Source organism: Corylus avellana, chromosome ca1 (genome assembly GCF_901000735.1).
Source record: "Corylus avellana chromosome ca1, CavTom2PMs-1.0".
In the NCBI taxonomy this organism is placed as follows: Eukaryota; Viridiplantae; Streptophyta; class Magnoliopsida; order Fagales; family Betulaceae; genus Corylus; species Corylus avellana.
The window spans coordinates 44094561-44120001 of NC_081541.1; the positions used below are offsets into that span (position 1 = coordinate 44094561).

General features: G+C 35.0%; 2 protein-coding genes across 2 annotated transcripts; one reads left to right on the top strand and one right to left on the bottom strand.

Moving 5' to 3' along the window:
* The first annotated feature begins 11083 nt into the window (after nucleotides 1-11083).
* Nucleotides 11084-16787, top strand: LOC132189481 (phosphatidylinositol 4-phosphate 5-kinase 6-like). The gene is made up of 8 exons (XM_059604227.1): nucleotides 11084-12283; nucleotides 13255-13422; nucleotides 13816-13981; nucleotides 14365-14481; nucleotides 14558-14751; nucleotides 15383-15477; nucleotides 15576-15654; nucleotides 16095-16787. The coding sequence occupies exons 1-8, from the start codon at nucleotides 11118-11120 to the stop codon at nucleotides 16381-16383; spliced, it is 2274 nt and encodes a 757-aa protein (XP_059460210.1). The 5' UTR covers nucleotides 11084-11117; the 3' UTR covers nucleotides 16384-16787.
* Nucleotides 16788-19407: 2620 nt separating this feature from the next.
* Nucleotides 19408-23337, bottom strand: LOC132167276 (protein LATERAL ROOT PRIMORDIUM 1). Its single transcript, XM_059578190.1, has 3 exons — nucleotides 22440-23337; nucleotides 21473-21757; nucleotides 19408-19867 (listed from the first exon to the last, which is right to left on the bottom strand). Exons 1-2 carry the CDS (start codon nucleotides 22972-22974, stop codon nucleotides 21486-21488), a joined length of 807 nt encoding a protein of 268 aa, XP_059434173.1. The 5' UTR covers nucleotides 22975-23337; the 3' UTR covers nucleotides 19408-19867; nucleotides 21473-21485.
* Nucleotides 23338-25441: the final 2104 nt, after the last annotated feature.

Genomic DNA, 25441 nt, shown 5'->3' on the forward strand with positions numbered 1-25441 from the left:
CACTTCGATTCTTCTTTATTCTTTGTTGTGCAGTTCCAATTGTTCGTGTGCGTTGGACAAATCAAGGTCATCAGGCGGGCCACGTCATCATCTGAAAAACTGTGCATCAACACATAGCACATTTGAAAATGAGTTCATCATCTTCATCTTCTGCTTGTTTTCCTCGTCACAAAAGATTGGACCCCCCCCACCACACCCCATCTGAAAAACTGTGCATCAACACATAGCACATTTGAAAATGAGTTCATCATCTTCATCTTCTGCTTGTTTTCCTCGTCACAAAAAATTGGACCCCCCCCACCACACCCCCCCACCCCCAACAAAAAAAAAAGGATGTGTTGAAGTGAAAGTGGTAACCTCCGGATGTTTTTGGTGCGGAAATTCCTATATTGTCAACTTCATGTGTCCCAACAGACGAGGGCAGCGATTGGTTGTCTTTTATAATAACATTATTGTTAAATTTGTGGTCCATGATGCCACGATGCCTTTATTTGATGTGGTCCATGATGCATTTATTTTAGTTTCGGAAAAATTTGTACAATTAGTCCCACGCATGCATGTGTTACACTTATTTACAATAGTCTTTTAAAATTTTTGGCTTTTTCCTAAAAAAAAAAAAGAAAAAGAAAAAAATCTCCTACTATACTGTGAAGGATGATGCCTTCTAAGTCTCAATGGCCCCAAAATGATAGAGAGAATTAAAATGCAAACAGTCCCATTTGTATTAGTTGTGGGTATGGTTTATATATATAGCATGCTATTACTTATATTGTGAGTGTACTTGGGAGATACTTGAGCGATGCTAGTTTAAGTTCCTAAAAAACTACAGAGAAAGTACTGAGGTACTTGTAGGGTACTAGTGATTTTGTGCTAACGTATTTGTAATTTGACACACGATGTATTTAGATATTATGATGCCAATTATGTTGGTTTTTTAGATTGTGTATTTATGATGGTAGGAGAAGTTCGTTTTGAGGAAAAGTGTCATACGAACACACACTTATAACGTCTTCAACTATGGAGACAGATCTAGCGTGTAGCTTGTTGTAAGGTTACCTGTCAATGTGCCAATGTGATATAGCATTGCCGCACCAACTAACAAAATTTGCCCAACCACCTCATGGTCGATCATCACCACCCCACAGAAGCTCTGGGGGTTGTCACAATCACCTTCGACAAGAGAGTTCGTGGTCGCACTCCCCCGCATGGTGGTCGGAAGTGACAACAACCAAGAGAGAGTTCGTGCATTTTTTTTAAGTGACGTGATAGTTTTATGTCGCACTACTGTGTTAGTTAGCACGTAAGGGAAGTACATAAATGGTATGTACGAGTAACATTACTCAATATAAAACGTTTGTACAAGTATAATTTTTGTAAGTACCGATGCAAGCAAATCTTTTAAAGAAAGATGATAATTTAGATTGGAAAATGATGGTTTATATTTTCATGGACACACAAGTGAGTTTGGTGCATGTATTTTTTTGGAAAATGATTGTTTTTTATATGCAAAATTTCTTTCGTTCAAGTAGAAATGTTATACACATTCTCGTTTTTATGCTTTCACACATAAACCTTCTCATGTCTTTTAAAATTATAATTTGATTATAATTTAATAATAATTCATTACAAATTCAATGGTGATCGGAAGAGAGTGAGAATGAGAATATAGAAGTGGGTGTGTGTATAACATTGCTCTTTGTTTAAAGGTGCTACATAATCAAAGCCACGTGGAGCAATTTGAGGGCATTTGTTAGCTATATCTTGTCCCAACATTGATGAAGGCCCATGAGGAAAATGACAAGGTTTTCTTTCAAATAGGATCTAACTTAGTATAAATGAAAATCTATTGGATTACATTGATTTACAATAATTTTCTTGTGATATAATTGCAATTTTTTGAATTTGGATTCTTTTCGGTTCATTTGAGCTAGAGAGGAATCGATTCTTTTAAAAAGAAGGGCAAAATACAAGAACCGACTCCTTTCCGGCTCCGGGTCCAACTTCTTTGGGGGGTTTCAAGTCTCATTTGGAATTCTAGACCAGATTGACCCATGGGCCATGGGCCCACCCTATTAACTTTTATTTATTTACGTCCTACTTATTTTTATCAAAATTATATTGCGGATTGCCAAACAATACTGGCCCAAGATTGGCCCCGGTTGACATGGGCCTATGTCAATGGACTGGGCACTGCCCAGTGTGGAGATTTGTTGAAAGGTTAGTTTGTCTCATAAAGTGAATTCTTTCCCCTCAATCTACTAATGGTAGCAATGAATTCTTACTGTCATTGCTACCATTAGTACATTGTTATTATTATTTACCATAGCTGCTAAATAGAGCTCAAAAGTGTTTTGGAGGCTTTAATTACACTAAGGTGGCTTTCATTAAGGCTTGCTTTCTGCATGATTATAGTGTTCTATTATTTGGCAACTAGTAATGCAATTTCAAAGCTGAATTAGGTGAGCAATTCTAGTTGTGTCATCAGACCTGTAAAAGTAGATTGGCCCTCAGTCATCTATATTATCTACCAACACTTTCTATTAAAACATAATTCTTGGATGATAAGAAGAGTCATCGGCTACACAAAGGTCATAGAAGTTATAATAATAATGAGTCACATGAGATATAAATCACTTGAAGTGAAAGAGTTTGTAACATATAGTGAAAAATTGTTAAGGTTTAGAGTTTCAATAATGTACTTATAACGTGTAAGAACCTATGAATTGCTTGTGGTTTATTATAAATAGAAGACAATTTCTTCCCTTAATTTACCAGATTCAAAACTCAAAACCTTTGTGTTGATATAAATCTAATACTTTTGATGGACCCTTTGGCCTTTGCTGTGAATGTGAAATTTCAAGACCCAAAAAATAAAAAATAAAAAATAAAAAACCAAATGGAAAAGGCTGGAGAGCTCTAAATGCAAGGCCCACAATCCTCACAAAGTAGATATAGTGTCATAATAGAGTGTGGCAGTTACTTTTACTTTGAGTTTTGACCCATATCATCAACTTTCACCTCCTTGTGTGATTCCTATCACTTATCAACCATCCCCCATTAGGGCAGAGCATAGAGAGCTGCTGCGCCGCCTAAAGCCTGAGCAACTGAGCTGCTGAGCTGAAAAGTGGTGGTGCATTGGAAACTGGTTTACATATTTTTTGAGTCTCATAATCAATGATAGCATGCAGCTGGTAAAAAACAGAGTAAACAGTGCAGAAGGGAGAATGGCAGAAAAGGGATTGGCGTTTCCAAATTTGATGAAGCTTGTCAGCATCCCTCTGACTTGAAACTTTGCTTTCAAACCTCATTATCCCAAGTACACACTTCCCAGTCTGGTGTCATAATCATAAATCCCCCCCACTCATTCAATCTCTCTCAAATGTGTGTTTTTTGAGGCACATTTGATCTGATTTACTTTCAAAACTCTTTCACATTTCTTATTTTCAATAGAAAATTTATTTATGCTCAAGATTTGAAGTTAATATATCTAACGGTATACATAATGTCATATTATTTAAATTCGGCCGGTAAATTCTTGCTTTTTTTGAGAAGAAACAGTATACATAATGTCACATTATTTAAATTTGGCCGGTAAATTCTTGCTTTTTTTGGGTGGGGGGGGAAGAGGATTATAGAAGATTCAAATTGATATTATTGTATTGTTGAATTTTTCAAAGGCATAAATAATGTTCTTTATTGTGACTACTTTCAATAAGATGTGTTTGTCAGGTTACTTTAGTGCTATACTCGAAGTTGGATTCTACATGATTTTAAGAATCTAAGGAATTGATTTGATTGTCTCTTCATTTTAAGTTAATTTTCTCAGGAGGCATCACTCCAAACTAGTTAAAGTCTGTGATTACCCTTTTAGGATCACTTCAGAAGAGATTTCTCGGCAATGGGGGATGGGGGGTTTGTACCTTGTCAGGAATGTGGGGTTGCTTCAAAGGGCCTCAAACATCCCATCGATAAAGAAACCCAAACAAATAAAAAATCATAAAAAATAAAAAATAAAAAACCAAAAACCAAAGGAAAAAGGGTGTAATGAAATGCTATATTGCGCATATTTGTTCAGAAAGTTCGAACAAGTGCTCTAACTCTTTACCTGAATAAGTGGGGCATAAGTGTCATTTCACATGAATTACCCCGTATTACATGCACCTTATCGAGATCTAGGAGGAGAGGCTATTGTATATTTCTTCTTATTAATTCTAATTGAGTAAGACACATTTGTGAATTGATGCAAAAATGAGAGGTTATTTAGACTTATTATTTGGACAAATATTCTTTCCGAATAGGTGGGACTTAAGTGTACTCTCGCATGAACAAACCGTATTACATGCAATTTGGCAATACATTGCACCTTATCTAAATCTAGGAGGAGAGATACTACTCCTTATTATATGTTCTTCTTATTAATCCAAATGAGTAAGACTCATTTTTGACCCGTTGCATAAATTTACGGAACCGAATTCTCTCCGGATCATTTTGAACTAGAGAATGGCCGATTCCTAAATGTTGAAGGGCAAAAGCGTCTTTTCACTTTTTTTTTTTTTCTTAATTTTTTTTTTTCCTTTGAACTTTGTGAGCATAGCAGATGGAATATATTCAATTCCTCCGACAGTCCAATCTTGTATGATTGTACCATCACCCAGTATATAATGCTGTTTGGAGAACACAGATATGAGATATGCATAATATGGGAATATCATCATCATTGCTTTGACAAGCATGAAATCTGTGCTTGGCACAATGTCAGCAAGTGTTAGTGCAGTCTCCACAACCCTACTTCCATGCCAGAATTCTTCTTCTTTCTAGTCAGACAAAGTGCACAAAAGAATTTTTGTCAGAAAATACCAAATCTTCTTCCACAAGTACCTAATCAAATTTTTTTCTGGGCTAGAAATTTATCTACCCTTTATTATTATTTCTCACAAGTCTAAATCTTATATCTCATAGTATATTTATCAACACAATTGTAATCAGTCAACATTGAGACGCCTCAATTAGAGCATACGACTGAATCATCCAAAAGGGTGGCAACGGGGTGATTTAGTTACCCAAATGATTAATTTGAAAAGTGGGCAAATAATCTCCTCTACCCAAAAAGAAACGGTTTGGCCACTCTAATAGCACTTTTGCCTTACAAGTCACCCTTTTCATTATTTTTCTATTATAATTTAAGCCATTCATTGAAAACGAACCGTTCAAATAAAAGGTATGATCTGATATTGAACCGAAACTCAATCTTTTTCGAAGCCATATATATCCGAAAATATATTGATCAAATTTGGTGGTGTCAAATAGGTAGATACGTGCAAGTGTGTCCTTTTTTTCTTCTTTACGAATGCATGATGTAAAGAGTTGTGCCCACATTAAATTCTCAAGATGTAGAAGAAGATTTTTCTCACACAAATGAGGGTTGTGACTTGTGAGCCATGAATCTTAAATTCCTCTTTGGGGTGTTGGCTCTCTAGGCTAGGTGTATGTCGATTGTGGCTATGAAATTAGAGGAGACAAAACACTAATTTGTCTCTGACTGCAGCAACCCCAATAGGAGACCAACCCCAAACATTGTGGCCAATGTGTGATCCCCATCAGCAACAATTGCCTACGTTTATGTTGACAACTTGATCCCCATGTCTCTCCAAACCACACCTATAACAAAGACCTAAAAGCAACACATATTTTGAATTTATTTATTTGGGTCCTTGCCAAGTTTCCATACCATATAACCTTATGATTTTAAGGTTGACACGCGGCTTAGCTTACAACCTCAAATCAAAGGAAGTGCCTTTTTGGCATTTTTATTCACATGTCATTTTCCAATAACAAGTTTGGTATTTATGAATGGATAAAGATCCCAAGCAAGTAGGTTTCGAGCAATCTACTCTTTCTTGTTTGGATAGATAGGTTTTTACGAGAATTTTCTCATTTTTGTTGAAAATCCGAATCCATGCATAAATAGATCAGAACGAAATAACTATTCATATATGTTATTTAGTTACCCCGCCCTTATTGAAGCGGGTTTGGTTTAAATTTTTGATACCACAAGAATTAGATTTATTGCTTATAGAAGTTCACCATAATGATCCAATTAAATGAATTTCATGCATTACCAGCATCCTATGCTCAAGGGTGTACAATATTTAAACAAAAACAGTCATTTTATATTACAATTTTTATTATAAGTTTATTATAAACTGATTTGATAATCTACGTGATACTTATCGTGTCAATTAGTAAAATATAGTTGAATAACATACATAACATTTACAAACTTACATAATAGTCCACGTAATACTCATTTTTCATACTGTCAATGGATTAGGATCTTCAGCAATTTAGACACTATATGTAAGAGATCAGTTTAGAAGATAACCATCTACTCGAGTAGCTGATCGAACAAATAAAATTTATTTAAACAAGTAAATCTCAGTTAATGCTAAGGAGCACCACTTCTTTTGGATAAATTCCGAAAAAGTGGTGCTATGCAGAATCATAGGGTGAATCTGATATAGTATTTTGCCCAAATTACAATTTAGACAACAAATTTGTGGGAATGTCAATCATGCCACCTACTTCTCCTACAAGCAAAGGTTCTTGAAGTCAATTATTAAAGCAGAAAAGTTGTTTTTAGTTTAGTTGGGTGTGCAGCCTTATTTGAGGTGTTTGAATATTATCCACTAAACATTGGGAGGATGGCCATCAACCTCAAATTAAAGTCAATAATAACCCCAAAAATATTCAAATGCAACAAAAGGAAAAAAAAAAAAAAAAAAAAAAGATAGAATGAGGGTGTTCTCATTATAGCTAGGTGAGGTTTTTCATGCATTGTGTTTTGAAGCTAATATTTCATACCCATTTTCAAATTCAAGAAAAAAAAAATGTGATGATCTTAGAATATTGCATTGATGTTTAATTTTTTATTAAGTATTTAAAATCCGAACTCACTCCAAATATAAATAGTAATTTCACTTATATTAATAGACAGATTTGAAAAATGCAAATGTTACATCTTCTTCATGATTATATTTTTATTTGAACTTTATTCATAATGTTAAGATACGTTGGTGGAGATAATATGTAAAACGATATGTTGAAATGTTAAGTAAGTTCTACACTTATTTATATATAAATTATTTACTTTTTTGTAAGTCAAAAATTAAAAAATAAATTTTAGGGATAAATAATATATATTTTATATACACAAATATTCAGTTTTGAATTTTATGATTGGATCTCATCAGGTTTAGACTTGGACCTAATTGGATTGAACTTGAATTAAACTATGATAGACCACATGTCCACTCAGCCAACCTAGGTCGTGAGTGTAGACTCGGGAGTTTATGATTTGGGTCGGGATAATAAAACCCAAACCACGAGTTCAAATCAGACTATGGAAGTTGATGTATCTATATAGCAATTGCTTCGAGAGCTATGGGATTGTAGCGCAGAGAATAACCACCCTACAGTTTCATCCTACGTGCCATGTGATTTTAGATGAAGAATTTGGCTTAAGGCCATAACCTGCCAGCAAACAAAGAATTTGACGCGGAATTTGGCTACGCTCGTCGCCTATTTGATAACGAAGAATTTGGTCCAATGCTTGGCCAAGGTTGAACCCTATTGGTTGATGACACTTGACCACAATCATATTCCATTAGTGGACACTTCCTATAAGGAGAAGATACACAACAATTTCATATACGATCACATAACCATTCTCTCAAATGTTAAACACTTTCTTAAAAGTTAAAACACTGACGCAGTTTATCATTACTAATTTAAGCATCAAAAAGCTTTTTTTGCTAGTAATGCCAACAAACTCTTAGACTATTTCTAGTTTCTACTCCATTTTGATGGCATGAGAGTTCATCACCATAATTACTTTGAGGGCTAGTGATAGTAGATTGGTTCCAAAGACTTTCGTTTTCTATGATTTTTTTTTTTCTACTAAAAAGCCCTAAAGACAAAAATGAGGTAGAAGAATGTTCACTTTAAGAGGAGAAATAAACAAATCTAGAAGAGAGGGAATAAATAGTGGAATATATTGACAAGAGAGATTTGCTTTTCTATGACCCATCATCATCATGCATTAATCAGTAGCTTGTCAGTAAAATTGACACGTGTTGCCTTTGCATCCAACCAAGAAAAAACTTCTATGGGCCAATCGGATTTAAGTGTTGAGGTTTGACCTTGTCTGGGGATTAGCAGGCTGCACGATTGGGTCTATTTCACGCGCTTTGCAGTTAATTGATACAAGCCCTCCATTTTAAACATATCCCCACAAAATTCGACTTTTCTTTCATTTCTGCCCTATTTTTAATCCATATTTGCACATTAGGTTCTCTTTTATAGCAAAGTAGTAGTTGTTGTTGTTGCTTTTTATTTTTTTGTAATATTAAAAAAAAAGTGTTGAAAGAAGATTTTTAAATTTATTATATGAAATTGATATCTGTCTTTAAAGTGTATTGTTTTTACATATATTTTAGTTTTTATATCCATTTTTATTCCATCATGTGATGCTTCTATGGATAAATGTCAGTTTAATAAATTAAATTGAAATAATTGTTTCCAAGCTAAATTTATAAAGAAGAAAAAAACACTGTTTCATTTGTTATAATTCTCTTATACTGTCTTTTATTTTTTATTCTTAAAATAAAAACATTAACAAATAATCTAAAACATAAAACACTTGAAACGATTTTCACATTTATGACACGAAAAAAAAAAAAAAAAAAAACCCTTGAAACACGTTAACAAAAATATCCCATCTCCTACTCACTTATAGTTATCTCATTACGCTTGCATTGAGCTTAGAGAACTCTTTTTGTGAGCCTTGAAAATTATTAGAATTTAACTCTTTAGATCATAGTAAAAGATCATTTCTATGGGACATTCTTCGAAGCACACACTCAAATTGATAGAATAATTGAGCTTGTGAGGTGAAGCTTTTTATGATTCGTTTAGAGTCCTTAAAGAGGTTTTGATGATTTTTTATGCAATTGTATAAAATAACAATAAGAAAGAAGAAAAAGAATGGGAAAAAAAGAAGAAAGAAGAAGAAGAAGAAGCAGCAGCAGCATAAGCATTTCTTGTTGATTCTCCCATAAGTACTCTCTAGACAAGGGACATTAATATGCATTAAATTGTTTATGCTAAGAATAGTAAAGTCCAAAAAATGGAACAGGATCCTCTCCAGTTCATTTGAACTGAATAATATCTAGTTAGTTATATTATAGGGGTATTTTTGTCTCGTCAATGAACTGGAGAAGATCATAATTCTAAAAAAATGGAGGGTGTATTAAACAACTAAACAAGTACTCTATTACGCCACATAATCAACTTTCTTTTTTTAGTAAGGACTGATCCAAGATTTGATTGACATTGCACATTAGCAAGATAAAATAATGGGAAATAAAAATGTGATTTCTAGCGGGAAGATTAACTTGATATTATACACAAAGTAATTGAAACATCATGATTTATACCTTAAAACGTAAGAGCAGTTGTTATCTTCTAACATCATATGAAACACATTCTAATGCTAATAATTAAGTATCATTGTAAAATTAAAAAAAAAAAAAAAAAAATTTAACTATGCTTAAAATGAACATTCTTTAACGAAAAGCTATATTCATTAGTGGTTCAAAATATATATTTGCTAATTATTGCTTAAAGAAACATTTATCCAATAATGATAGGATTTCAACCCATGATTAAAATAGCTTGGCTAATTTTAGATGAAATCCTATCTTCTTGACAAAAAAAAAAGAGGATTAGGCAAATTTTAGGCAAATCATTTTAATAAATAAAAAAAATTATCAATAACTTGGCTAAAATTTGCCTAACCCATTTTTTTTTTTTTCAAATGAAAGAATTCTTCAATCATTTGGCCAAACACAAATGAAAAGAAATGTAGTTTGATTAGAGTATGTTTGGGATTTAGTCTGAGAAATATAGTTTTTAAGTCAGAAAACGTTTTTTGGCAAAAGCTTTATTTTGAAGCTTTTGCCAAAAGTGTATTTTGATCATTTTTAGGCTTTTTAGACCCTTAAAAACACTTTTAACTTTTTTTTACCAAACGAGTATTCTTTTATTCAAACGAATTTTTTGAGTATTAAATGCACTTTTAGACCCTTTAAACGCACACCCAAATAAACCTTTATTCAACTCTATAAAGTATTATTATCAACAAGCGTTTGACTTACGTCCAATGAAAAAATTACAGAAGGCCATATGTGCAAAAATTAACGGTAGAGATTGTCTCCAATAAAATTCAATCCCAATCTTGTAATTTACCGTTAGTTTTTGTTCAAGAGATTTTCAATAATTTATTCACACCTCTTTCAAGATATGACCAAAAGGAAGAAAAAGGGTCATTGGCAGTGCCAAACTACAAAATATTCAAAGGAGTTGGAAGTATGCGGAATTAAGTCAAAATGCAAGGACATAATTAGAAAAGGAAAAAGGTTTTATTAAGGAAAAATCTGGTATTGACAAAACAAATAGTAAAATAATTGGTGTTTAGCCTCTTTGAGACACTAAAAATGGGAAGCACATCATCCTCACAACCAGCATTTCTCTCCTCCCTCCAACTGTTTGGTGTTTTAGTTGTTGTAGGAGCAAAATCCGGAATCAAAGACAAATGTGTTGAATCTCTTGTTCAAACCAAACCAAAGTGAGAAAGACAAAAAGAAAAAAATAAAAGTAAATATAAAAAAATAATAATAATAAAGAAGAAAAAAGAAAACAAAACAAAAATACACCCCAGAAACAAAGAAAGAAAAAGGAAGTCATTGGCACCAACGACCTTTTTGCTTTTCCCATCAATCTAACACCTCTTTTTTTTATTTCTTTTGTTTTTTTATTTCTTTTTCAAAATCTGAAAAAAAAAACCCATTTCACTAAACCAATCCAAAAACAGTTAAACAGAAAACCCACAACAAACAAAAACGAATTTTTTGTTCTTGTGTTGTTGTTTTTGTTTCTCTGTCATTTTCTCTGTTCCCTCCATTCTGCACCCTTTGAGCTTGTTTCAATAAATGGTCTTTTCTGCTCTTGAATATAGCACAGAGAGAGAGAGTTTGATTTGGGTGTTGCCGTGTTGATGGATGAACCTTACGAAACGAGAACAATGTAGCAGAGAGAGAGAGAGAAAAGAGAGGCAGAGAATGAGCAAAGAAAACTTTGGCATTGTGAAGGTCTGGGAAGCAACAGTACGCAAATCACAAGCTATTACCAAGAAAAGAACAACAATGTCTGTAGCACATGCTGACGACGACGAGCCAGGTCCAGGGCAAGTCTACGACGAGAGAGTCCTCTCCAATGGCGACTTCTACACCGGCCAGTGGGTTGAAAATGTCCCAAACGGCTATGGCAAGTACCTTTGGACAGATGGGTGCATGTATGTCGGTGAATGGCACAGAGGCAGGACTGCCGGGAAGGGAAAGTTCAGCTGGCCCTCCGGCGCCACCTATGAGGGTGAGTTCAAGAGTGGCTACATGGATGGGAAAGGGACTTATACGAGCTGTTCTGGAGACACATATAAAGGCTCTTGGGTGATGAACTTGAAGCATGGACAAGGGACTAATAGCTTTTCCAATGGAGATTACTATGAGGGTGAATGGAGGCGTGGATTGCAGAATGGGCATGGCAGGTACCAGTGGAAGAATGGGAATCATTATATTGGGCAGTGGAGAAGTGGGTGTATGAATGGGAATGGAACATTGATTTGGAGCAATGGGAATAGATATGATGGGTTTTGGGAAGATGGGCTTCCTCAAGGGAATGGAACTTTTAGGTGGGAAGATGGGAGTTTCTATGTGGGTTTGTGGTGTAAGGATGGTAAAGAGCAGAATGGTACTTATTACCCATCTGCGAATTCCGATGGGAACTTGGATTGGGATCCTCAGGAGGTTTTTGCAGTGGATTTGAATGATTGTAAAGTTTGTCCAGGGGAGAAAGTTTTGATTTTTCCTTCTCAGAAGATGTTTAATTGGCCAGGGACGGAGGGGATAGGTAGAAAAGGATATGATGGGCATGTGAGGCCTAAGAGGACGTCCACGGATGGGAAAGTGAGTAATTATAGCTGGGAGAATGGTGAGGATGGTAGTTTCAATGGACTTGAGGGATTGGGGAATCTTCAGCTTGAGGGGTCGGTTAACAAAGGGAATGGAACACAGCAGCTCAGACTAAAGCCAGCGAAGAAACAGGGGTTGACAATATCGAAAGGGCATAAGAACTATGAGCTCATGCTCAATCTGCAGTTGGGGATCAGGTATTAATGAATTGTTGGTTGTTTCCTTGACTTCTGTTTTTTGCTTACATTGTTTTGGTGAGGTTTTTAGTTTCTTACCATTTTTTTTTTCATTCAAATTATGTTTCTCTAAATTTAGAAGTTTCAAATGCAATGGGTGGAGGAAATGGTGTCAGGGTTTCCCCATTGTTATATAGCTGCGAAACTCAATGCATTTATGTACTTTATATTCAGAGATTCAATTTCTTTATCTGGTTCAAAACTGAATACATGAAATGGGTTTTAACTTTTCAAATCTTTTGGACGTTTCACAGGAATCATTATTCTGATGCAAAGGTTCTATAATATGCTTTTCAGGTTCCACTGATTTATTGTGTTTATTCATGTCTTTAGTATCCTCCATTTTAGCTCACAACAATCTTCCAATCTAGCTTGTAGCAAAGATCTTGCAGTATATGTAATGCATGCCAAAGTTCTGAAGACTTTCTAGTCATACATAAGAAACTTGGAGGACTGCTTCGAGAGGATGAAAAGTGAAGGGACAACAATGATAAAATCTAACTTTTTACTGATAATATGACTTGTATACTGAAATTGATATATTATATTGGAAAATTTTACAAGCTTTGGAATCTTTTTATGTTTTAGAATTGTTTGGATTGTTACTTATCAAAAAAAAAAAAAAGAATTGTTTGGATTGTCTCACTCATGTAAAAGTCTGTTAGATCAATGTGGCATAAAAGAGAATAGAGGCCAAAAATTAAGGCGTTGTTATACTTCTACTCCTTGTCATTTAAGGGTTCTCCTGGAGAAAAGATTATGAAATCTAGGAAGAATTTTCATTTGAAACAGAGTTCGCATTCGATTTTCTTTAATGTCCAAAGTGCAATAAAACGGATGATATTGCCAACTTTACTTCTTAAAGTTCCAAAATCTTTATCCAGAATTGCAATCTTAATTGCACATAACTGATTCTTTGTGCCATAGCACAGACATTCTGTTGGAAGGCCTGCTCCAATGACAACCCTTGATTTGAAGTCTTCGGCTTTTGATCCAAAGGAAAAAGTATGGACAAAATTTCCACCAGAAGGATCCAAGTACACCCCCCCTCATCAGTCAAGTGACTTCAGGTGGAAGGACTACTGCCCAGTTGTTTTCAGGTCAGACCTAGAAAGATTTACTTCTACATTGGTAGTCTGCTTTTGGCTATATGTCAGATTTCATTATATAACTTCAGTGAGGCTGTGTTTGGTGCTATACAAAAGTGGATTCTCAGATATGATTTCTGCAATTATCGTATGTGGGGCACAAAGAGCTAGACACTCTGCTCATAGAATATTCTATAATCTCCCAGATAACATTAGTGACTTGAAATTTTTGTGGGAAGCCATTTCACTGAAAGCAGACTAGGTTACTATTGCTCATTCATCTCATATATTGCATTGCTTCAGCAATAACCTTAGAAATTATGATACTCTTACCATCAAGATGCCTTTTGTAATTTGGATTTGAAACATACAGGGCCTGATGATCCGTTTTATTCTTATTTTCAGGACTCTCAGGAAATTGTTCAAGGTGGATCCAGCAGATTACATGATATCGATATGTGGGAATGATGCTCTTCGGGAACTCTCATCCCCTGGAAAAAGCGGAAGCTTTTTTTACTTGACCAACGATGACCGATACATGATAAAAACCATGAAGAAGGCAGAAGTAAAAGTGAGTTCCTTTTCTGCTTCATGCACCCAAATTTGAGATCAACACTGTTGCAACCCGCTTCTGATTCTAATTTAGTATTATTACAAGTGCTGCATCAACTTCTAGTTTCTAAAAGCTTTCCAAATTATATCTGGACTTCTTATTTGGTATCCAGAAAAGTTGAGTAATTCTCAAATTATCAAGTTGTGCTAATGATGCCAGAATTATTTGCAGCTTCTTGGTATTCTTTTGAAATATAATGGTGACATAAGCTTCTTTTTCTTCTGACCTTCTGACCTAGCCACTTTTGCATGATATTTTCCTAATTACCACCTGAATTCTGAATATTCTTCTTTATGGAATTATGGAATTAGATGCGATCATAACTTGCCAAAATGTTACAGGTGCTCCTACGGATGCTCCCAGCCTACTACAATCATGTTCGGGCCTTTGAGAACACTCTAGTCACGAAGTTTTATGGTCTTCATTGTGTCAAACTGACAGGGGCTACCCAGAAGAAGGTAATGTCAAGGCGTATAGAACCTCTCATTTGCAATTTTAAAAAATAATTGGTGCACTGACTTTCATGCATTTCAGGTTCGATTTGTCATAATGGGGAATCTGTTCTGTTCTGAGTATGCAATTCACAGGCGGTTTGACTTGAAAGGTTCTTCCCACGGTCGTACAACTGATAAACCTGAGGCAGAAATTGATCCAACAACAACCCTTAAGGACCTTGATCTCAATTATATATTCAGGTTGCCGAAAGTTAGGTTCCAGGAGTTCTGCAGGTCGATTCTTATTCTTATCACTTTTTCTCTCATATTCTTCTTTTCCATTTTCTTCATTAGTATTTGGAACTGTCCTTATGTTATGTATGATATATTTGGAGGGGTGGACTAGTCAAAATTTTAGTTGCTTCTATCCTTTTGTATGAAATATGTTTAATCTGTATGCTAAACTTGGTTTGCTTAGGATAAGAATTCAGATATTGCTGGCAGTTACTTTGCTTAGAGAATAGGAATATCGTCTTGACAGTTCCGTGATGGTTGAGTTACTGGTTTTAGGTTTTTGTGATAATAAATTTGTGATCATAGCTCTTAAGTAGAATTAAATATAAAACTTTTAAATTGCAGATTGATGCTTATGATGCCAATAATTCAACATATTAGGAGAAAAATCCTGGCCGTGTTATGAAGTAATAGAATGATGTATGCTTTTACTTTATTGTTGTTCTTTATCTGCTTGAGCAATGGCCATCCTCTTCACTCATTTCTATTAGATTCATAAACTTGCATACTTTGTGCACGTGTGTCTTTCTTTCTGAATCGAAAGTTAAAATATGGGAAGTTTGTGGAATGATGTGTGGTTTGTGTTCTATTTTCTCTTTCTCTTTGTAAGCTGAAGTGTACCTTCATGCAGGCAAGTGGACAGGGATTGTGACTTTCTTGAACAGGAGAGGATTATGGACTACAGTTTATTGGTTGGTCTTCACTTTCGAGAAACTTCATTTAGAGGTTGCCCTCCTACTACTGTTTATGTCCTATTTGGAATTACTTTCTGGTTTCATGGTTTTGGCATGAATTCTTACTGAAGAGATGAACTTATATTTCAGAAAATGGAGACTCTGACAAAGAAGGGGCCCCTCGCCTTTCCAGCACAGACATGGATCAGCTTCTTTTTGATCCCATCCGGTACGTCAAATTCATGAACATTGTGCCGACGTTTCTAATATTTTTGAAGAAGTCCCAACTCCTAAGTTAGACATGAATTTTCTATCAGGGTTCCTACTTCCTAGCTTACCATGATATTTCAAGTCTGTGTTATTCACTGATTTAAGATTATATTTTTTTGGAATATGGGTTGCCAGTTACAAGTTGTTCTAGACTAATGAGATATTTACTCTTTTTCCACCATCACATCCAAATTTTCTTTTATCCTCTCTGATTGGGAGTTTCTGCTGGCTTCCCAACTTGATCACTATACTGCACTTCGCCCGAACCTCTGCCTCAAGAATTTTCTGAATTCCAAATCTTTTACCACTCATATGATAGGATTACATTAAAGTTATTTCCAAGCCCTAGAATCAATAAGCAATTTTGTGTTTATCATTTTATCTGATTGCATGCTGCAGGCGGGCGTCCGTTAAATTAGGTATAAACATGTCAGCACGGGCAGAACGGACAGTGAGAAGAAGTGACTGGGATCCTCAGCTGGTTGGAGAACCAACAGGAGAGTTGTTTGAAGTTTCCATTTTCTTTGGTATAATTGACATACTACAAGACTATGACATTAGCAAAAAGCTTGAGCATGCATACAAATCAATCCAATATGACCCAACTTCAATCTCTGCTGTTGATCCGAAGCAATACTCGAAACGGTTTCGTGATTTCATCTTCAGAGTTTTTCTAGAAGACACTTGAAGCTATAGATTGATCCACATTTTCAACTTTCAGCTGGTGGCCATCCATGTATAGTTGGTCTCGAAGGAAATGACTTTAGTTAACAGCAAAAGGTGATTATTTTGACCATTGGCTTGGTCATTGGAGGGCTTTTTTGTGGCTGCCAGACATACATGCCTTGCAAATTCTGCAGTGCACCTTTCCCCTCAACATCTTATTTTAATTTGTAGTTACAAAAGTATGATATGTTCTAGTAAAGGTATAGATTAAAGTTGTAACCAGAGCTCTTCAGCCTCTTCCAATTGTATATGATTAACAAAAGGTGAATCTATATTGGAATTGATTCTTTTTGTATCCAATTTTCCCAGAAGGTGGGGAGTTCCTGGGAATTCGGCATATTGAATAAAAATGTACAGGAGTTCAAAGTGATTATTTTTGTACAAAGATGGACCACATATGACCTTTGAATCTATATGGCAATATCCCCTGATTTTGCAAGGGAATAGACTTTTTTTTTCTTTTTCTTTTTTTATTATTATTAAAAAAGAGGGGAGTTGAGAGTCTGAAAGTGATGGCTGAGAGGAAAGGGATGGAAGCACAAGCAGTCCCAGAAGGGGGACAATGGGGGAGCACTACTGATCAACTATATAGTTTTCTTTGTTTATGTGATATGGTTTGTCCTTTTGTTGATCAACAGAGGGTTGAATGTGTATAAGAATATTATTGGTGGTTGCCTGAAAAGGGGTTGAAGAAAGTCTAGGCTGGGAGTAGTGGGGTAGCACTCTTTGAGGCCAAATATGCCTACAAACCATTTTTTATATAAAACTTCATACTTCCATATTCTTGGCATTACATTTCATTGCAGGCCATTTGGTCAAAAGGATCGTGTTGCATTATTCTTTGTTGATATGAATCTTAATCCGCACCCATAGTAGATAAAACAATATAATTTTGTTTTTATAAGTTTTTGTCTCGGATCCTATATAGGAATCGACAGGGGTGGAACTAGAACGTTTTGTTTGGTGGGGGGGCAAAATTTAAAAAAAAAAAAAAATTCTTGGGGGGGGGCAAAAGTTAATTTTTAAAGCTATATTTAAAATAAAAAATAAAAAATATTGACCCCTTTGGAAGCCAAGGGGTGGTTCTGCCCCTAGGAATCTATATATAGTTGGATGGGTATATTACATTTTACCCTCTCAAATTAACATCTCATTTATATTTACACTTATAAATTATGAGTCAATGCAACTCGTATTCCCAAACTACCATTTTTTGTTCGAGTAGCACCCTAGGTCAAACTTGGCCTTGTGACCATCACATGTGAGTTGCACGTGGTGAAGATTTTTTTTTTTTTTTTGGTGACATTTACCTTTTTAATGTTAATTACACTTTGCCCCCAAATTAACAGATGCAGTTTCTTAATCTTGGTATTAGATCTGATTGGCTGCGTTTAACTAAGGCTAATTTTTGTAAGCCAAGCAAGAAATTATTGGCATGAAAATATGGTAGATTGTTATGATCTTAGTAGGACCCAACTTGGAGGATGACGTTAGATTGTGCCAACCTAGTATGAGATATATTTAAGTGCCTAACTTTTTCAGTCTCGTCAACTTTGGAGGTTTTGGCGTATTGGTTGGGTACCTAATAGATGATTTCAAAGAATTGATCTAGGTTACTAGTTATAGTTTAGATTGGCTATATATGATTACACATGCAAAATCAGACTTTTACACGATCAGACTGGTCGATGTGCCACCTGTAAGATAAGAAATTAAAGAAAACCTAAGGACCTAATTGTTGAAATAGGTTGATAGAGAATTTGACACCGGAGGGAAACCTAAGAACCTAATTGTTGAAATTAAAAACTCATCGACTAAATTGAAATCGTATGAAAACTTAAGGATTAAATTTAATATTTTTTAAATACAAAATACTTTCAAACACACTCAAAATTATTTTCACCTCTATATCACATCAAAACACTTTTTAAACACAAATAAAAAAATAAAATAAAATAAAAACACCCTTCAATAATTTTAATTCATGTACGAGCTTATAGATATGCTTTGGATAGAATTATGGTATGAGGATTGAGGCAGCCTCTCTATATAGCCCCTGTATTTTATCTTGTACGTTAGTGCACACCATGAGAAATTAAATGCGCCGACCTACTTATTATTTCTTCATTTCCTTAGAGCAGCTGCTACCAACCACACCAAAAGCTATCTTTTCTAACTGAAACCTAAGATTGCACCAAATGTGTGGGGCCTTGGTCCGGCATGACCCCACACGATGAGATCAGGATCTACTGAAATTTTTTATGAATTTTAGTTTCTGAAATTTCAGATACAGGCCATCCATTTTCTATCCAAGGATCATTGTTCTGCCACATGTTCTACTACTAATAAAATAATAAATATTAATTATTTTATTAGTAGTAGGACACGTGGCAGAACAATGACCATTTGATAAAAAATGGACGGCCTAGACCTAAAATTTTAGAACTAAAATTTCCCTAAAAATTTGAATGAATCCAAATCCCTCACGACATTCATATGGGTAGACCCCATGTACGCTATATAAAGACTCTTTTATATTTATTGTTTTGAATTGTTAATAATCGTACAACCTTAGGTGGGCACTGGGCTCCATATACCATCTCAGCATCAATTGTCAAAGAGCATGATGGAAATAATATGTCCAAGTACTATGAAATGTAGGAAACCATAATGTCCAAAGCTAAATACAAAGAGACCACATTGTTTTTGTGCCCAATATGTCATAAATCAAATGCATAGAACTGATAAGTTGATTTTGTGGTCAATTGTTGTAAAAGACAAGACAAAATCCTGTTTAGAATTCTATAAGATGAATGCTATTAAGACAGGATTTGTTTGTTAATGTCTTTAGGGTTGTATTTTTTGCTTTAAAAACAGTTTTGATTAAGTGCGTTTTGGGTTGTTTGTAAATGTTTTTATTTTGAAAACAAAGAGCAAAAGACAGAACACAAAACAAGCATAACCTATGTCAGGTGCAGACTGAACCATTTTTCATTTTCTGTAGTGCAGCCAAATGTTTTCACATGAAACAATCTCCCTCCAGATTGAGATGTATTGGACTACCATCAAATGCATTGGCTAGATATATGCATTGCCTCACTGCTTGGAAGGTTTTAAGTCTACTGTCTACTTCAGAAGATCCTCCTTCTAATTCTTTTTTCTTTCAAATGAGCTTTGAGGAGAAGCATGCCCTATAAAGATTGGCAGCCAGGAAATGGGAAATTTCAAAGCGAATCGAGCATTTACGACAAGGTTTTCGTTTCACAACTACATGCAGTCGCCATGAAACCCCGAAGTAAAATGCTGTTTTCTAACATAAAAACTTAGCAGTAGAGGTTCTTATATGCTCTATATTTACATATATTCTTTAGAAGATGAGTTACAGCAACCACTTCTGATGTTCAACTTGTCCAGTTGGTTTTGCACAAGTAAATCTCATTTATCACCTGCCATATGACAAACAAATTTTAGTCAATGTTTACATGATGCTGCTTTAAGTGTTAAGGACAAAAATGGAAAATATTTGCAAAAGGAATCCACTTAAGCCACTTACCATTTATTTCAAAAGCTTAAGCTAATAGGAAATCTTGAATTTGATTATTTAATTAATATTCCAAGAGAGTGCACCATAAACACATATGATACAATTGCAATCTATGTAATTGTTCTTTTGTTTTTTAATAGGTAATTGAAATATCATTTAAAGCAAAACGCACTACTCGGATATACAGGGAGTATACATGAGAAACACTTGGTTAGAAAAAGAAAAAAGAACAAGAAAATCATGAAAACGAAGAACCAAGGGAGCTACAAATGCAGCAATGATAAAGCATGGCTGCAGTTACATGGTTTCTGCATGCAACTTCTTACATGGCAGCCTAGAAACCTCACTGTATGAAAGAAAAAAAGAGAGGGAAAAACTGCATAGTGCTGTTGCCCGGCCATGTCATTATTCTTTTCACCTAGCTAGATAGAGGTCACTGCTCTATAACAAGAATAAAGGTTAATTACTGCATGAGAAGAAAGATGAATTATTTCTGTTTTTTCTCCTATATCTAAAACTTAGATGGTTAGCCTAAGAGGTCATATATGCAGCAGCCATAGGAAACATTACTGAATGCACACGGAAACCACTATAAATTGCATAATTCTTAACCACAACTATTGAAAGAAAAATACACATAGGGCAAAAAGATCAAACCCTATGAGCTCGTCTATAAATCAAAATAATGATGTGTACCCTCTACAAAGAGGTAAGTATGGAGAAGAAATGAGTATAGATTTTGGCTAATATTTCCATATAAACTTATCCCAAAAGCTTAAGCTAATAGGAAATGGTTAATTTTAACCATTTAATTTATATTCTAACAAGAATAAGAGATTGTATAAGAATGCACAAACAGCTTGTTAGAAACTTGAACAATAACAATTGGCCCCTCAAAAGGTTTCTATCAGAGATTGAATTAATCATGTCATGCCTAGGTGCACTAATATAATGTCTTTCCTGTTTCCATAGTGGATTTAGAAAAAGACAGATGCAATGCTTTTCCTTTTCTCCATTGATCCATATTGACATAGAATCAGTGACCCTTCCATGCTAATTAACACTATCTTTAAAGTCCAACATCATTGGAAGAATAAATATTAAAAAAAAAAAATCCCATGAAATCTTATAATGAGTTGGATGCCAAGTAGCTAGTATTTTAAGCTCAATTTTCCTTGTCTTTGGCTACACTTTTTTTTGACAACAAATCATTTTACAGACCAAATACACATGATCAACAAATTTGGGAGAAGAAAATTGAACTTCTTTGGAAGCAGAGCACACAAATGCCAGAGGTTTGCATTGCATACTGATCTGGAATTCCATTGTAGCTATGAGAGAACTTATAACTTCAGATAGCCAAATTTTTTTTCTTCTAAAATTAGATATCTTTGTCTGATCATTACGATTCATCGTTTTACTCTTAAACACGATAATCATTCCATATATCTCTAATATGAGATTTACTACCAAGAGGAAATTTCTATAGGGTGCCTTTAGGCCTTACCAGTGAGAAATTATCAGCTTGATGGAACCACAATTGGAGAAGAAGAGGACTCCCTATTCCTCCCACTGCTACTACTATCAAGATGCTGTTGTGAAATACATGGGAATGCATTTTTCTCATCAACCCCTTGATCATAGAGAAACCCTTTGAATACATGGCCACTGATACTCACAGTAGCCTGGTAGACAAACTCGGCTTCACCATTACCAATGGCAGTGACTCTGTGACACCTAAAAACTGCTGGTGCACGAACTTGGCCCGGTAACAACTTCTTAAAACTTGCATCTGTCGTTTAACAAAACCCAAGTCAGTCAAGTGCCTAAATTCCATTAATCAGCCAGTTTGAAATCATCAAGGAAGAGAGAAAGAGAGAAACTTAATAAAATCTATAATCCAGCAAAACCAAGTCATTTTGTTTAAAAGCTTGCATCTTTTTAGTGTTTATGGAGGTTGTTGAATTGAGGAATTGCTGTTTGCAAATTTGTAATGTAGGTGATGTGCCTGCTTTATGTGTTTTTGGCTTCTGCATTGTTTTCTGCAGATAGCCTTGGGCTGTTCTTTCTTTGTTGTTGTTATTAGAATATTTGTTTACAATCAACCCTATAAGTAATAATTACATATTATGAAACCATATCTTATATTCTAAGTTCTAAAACTCTGTTCCAGTATTTTCTGGAGAGATTTGTAAAAAGCTTGCATCTTTAGTTCAACAAAACCAAGTCAATTCTGTCTCAATTCCATTATTTAACCAATTTCAAACACAGATAATTCAGAGAGAGAAAATGAAAGAATTTTCTTTTCTAACAAACCCAAGTCAGTTGGGTTACTCTAATAACAAAAAACCACTACCCTGAAAAGAAAGAGAAAAAACATAAACAAAGTAAAAGGAGAGACAGCTTTTCCAACATTCCATCATCACACAACTTTGTAACAATCAGAGACAGAAAGAAAGAGTGAGAGAGAGTACCTTGGTGGGCAGAACTAATGTCACCACTCCTAGACGTAGAAGCATGGGATGCAGTAGTTGCTGGAGGAGGTGACGCCACAATTCTCGACCTTTTAACACCAGAAGACCCAGAAGAACCATCAACATCACCACTGCCACTGCCACCGCCAACCACCACCATCTTCCGATCCCGCCGACGAGACGCCGGCACCCACGTGCTCCTCACGTGAGTAGAACAATCGTAACCACGACTCTTACAACAAGTCCTGCACCTCCTATGACTGCAATCCTTCTTGGCTCTGTTCCCACAGTCCCTGCAAGCCCTCATACCACTCCCACTGCTGCTATCCACCATTTTCTCAGAGCCATCATTGTTTGATGGAGTTATGCATGGAGTGGCGGTGAGGAGCGGGAAAATGCCGAGGCCAACACCAAGGGCGGCAGAGGAAGGCAGAGGAATGTTTGGGCGGTGATCAGAGGAAATGGTTTGGTTTTGCTGGTGCATGGAAGAGCTTGGAGCTATGAGAAAGAGGTCTCTCAGGCCCAACATGCCCATATGATCAGCTGGGAAATTTGCTTGTGATCACAGAAATGATATTACAATTAACAACTACCCCATAAGTTATTTTCACTTAACTAAAAAGAAAACAGGATGGGAAAATCTTTTTGTAGGGAAATCAGAATGTGATCTGAATTCTGATGTGAGAATCTTTTGGTGAATGTGAGCTATGAGTAACTGAAGAAGCTATGCAGGAAAAGAGAGAGAGAGAGAGAGAAAGAGAAAGAGGAATTATTACTATGGAGGCTTTGATGGTGAGGCTGCAGCGGCCTGCAAGCCATAGCTACAAGTACTAGTACATGTACATCAGCTTATGTACTGAAGTTTATTCCTTTTGAAAAGGTCTTGGTTTTGCATAAGAATGGCAATGGCTTTGAATTCTTTGTTTTGGATAATTGCTTGAGTTCTACTTATGAAAATAGTGGAGGTTTGATGTAATATTTCGTTTTTTCCATGTTGTTTGCTTTTTGAAGGTTTTTTTTTTTTTTTTTCTTCGGTAAGAAACTGCTCTCATTCAACAACATAAGAGATTACTTTTTTTTTTTTTTTTTTTTTTTTTACATGTGTACACAAGATGGGGAAGGAGAATTCGAACTAGTGACCTCCGTTTTATTAGGCGTGGTCACAGCCGATTGAGTTACTTCTTGAGGACAACATAGGAGATTACTAACAGAAGGAAAACAACAAAGAAACAAAAAGAAAAATACAAGCTTTTTGAAGTATTTTTTAGGTTGTTCATATTTGGTCACATTATATTTATTACTTTTTATCTAAGCTTATATTACTACCGAAATACATACAAGTAAAAAAAATATAGACAAATATAATTGAGTATGTTTGTTAATGTATTTTGAGAGTGTTTTTTATTTTTGGTAAAACATATATACAGGTAAATGATTTAGGGACGAAGCCAAAGCTTAGGATGAGTAGGGGCTAAGGATCAAAAATTTTGGTGGTTAGAGGCCAACAGCCAAAAGCAAAAAAACAAAAATTTACCTTATAAATTTTTTTTTTTCCTTAGGAATGGGGCATGGCCTACACGGGCCACCCCAGTTTTGTCCCTTAAATGAATATCGACCAACATATATATTTTCTTATTTTGAGATCTATAGTGTATTTGAAAAACATTGTTGCAAAAAAAATGTATTCCATCTGCCGTGAGAATCATGCAAAAAATGCACCCATTAGAGCAAGTTGGGTATAGGTCACACTAGTAAAAGGTCCTTAAGCTTGCAAACTTAATTTACTCAGTAGACTAATTAACATTTTTATTTTATAAAAAAAAAGAACTTTTATTTGAATTGTTGTCTTTTAGTAAATGTAAGAGTGCCAAAACTAACAAAGAGTATAAAAACCAGATTTTTTTTTTTTTAACATAGAGTCATAGACATAGGGCAACGTTAGATAACCATTAGTCAATAAGAATGAATTCAGCCAAAAAAATATTTTCTCAATGAATAATTATATGGTGTTGTACTAGAAAATTGAAAAGTAACCATATTTATTAAGGTTTTAGAGCTTGGTTTAGGGTTATCTTGGTTTAGAGAAATAGAGAGTGCAACAAGAAGATCAATAAATAAATCGGCACAAAAACTTGGAAGAGAGAGAGAGAGAGGCATCTAGTAGATCGATGCAAAACGAAATATGGCAACAACAACGAAATCGACACAAATGGAGTGGTAAGTGACATCAGGGAGCGGCAATAATCATACTTCGAGTTTTTTTGCAAACTAAATTTCAAAGTTTGACCTTACCCGATTGGAATTAAAAGAAAAAACAAGTTATTATCAATCTCGAATCAAGCCCTATTGAGAGCCGATCAGCTTGATAAATTCGAATTGACTTGAGTTCGGGAGGATTTTGCCTAGACCTAGTTTTGTTACTTGGATAGTGGAAAGCATTTTCTCTACATCCACCAATTTTTGGGTGGATGGAGTGTGGCAATTGGCATTTTCTTTTATCTATGTATAGGATTAGGGAGACATTATTGTTAGGTAAAAGATCACTAAAGAGATTTTATTTAAGGATGTTTGGGGTGAGAAGCCTAGCTAGTCTAGATGGGGTCAAGATCATACCCTAGCTGGCCTAGGCTACATTGCCCTATAGCTGGCCTACACATCTCCATGCACTGCATAAAGTTGAGACTCTCTTTGGCCATAACGCTTGATGTTGATGTGCCATTATAGGGTCACCTTTTTCTTTTCTCCTTTCTTTTACCTTTTCCAATGGATGTTCATGTTCTACACAATTTGTCAAAACACCTAAATTAAAATGTTAAATCAATCCTCCTAAGGGAACATGAACTCAACTTGATTGGTTCACTCACATTTATATGATTTTTTTTTTCTCAAACGAAAAATATTAACAAATAATTTTTTTTAAAAAAATACTATTCATAATACTTTTTCAATAAAAAAAAATTCCAAAATACATCTACAAACAAATTCAAATTCTTGAGAGCATC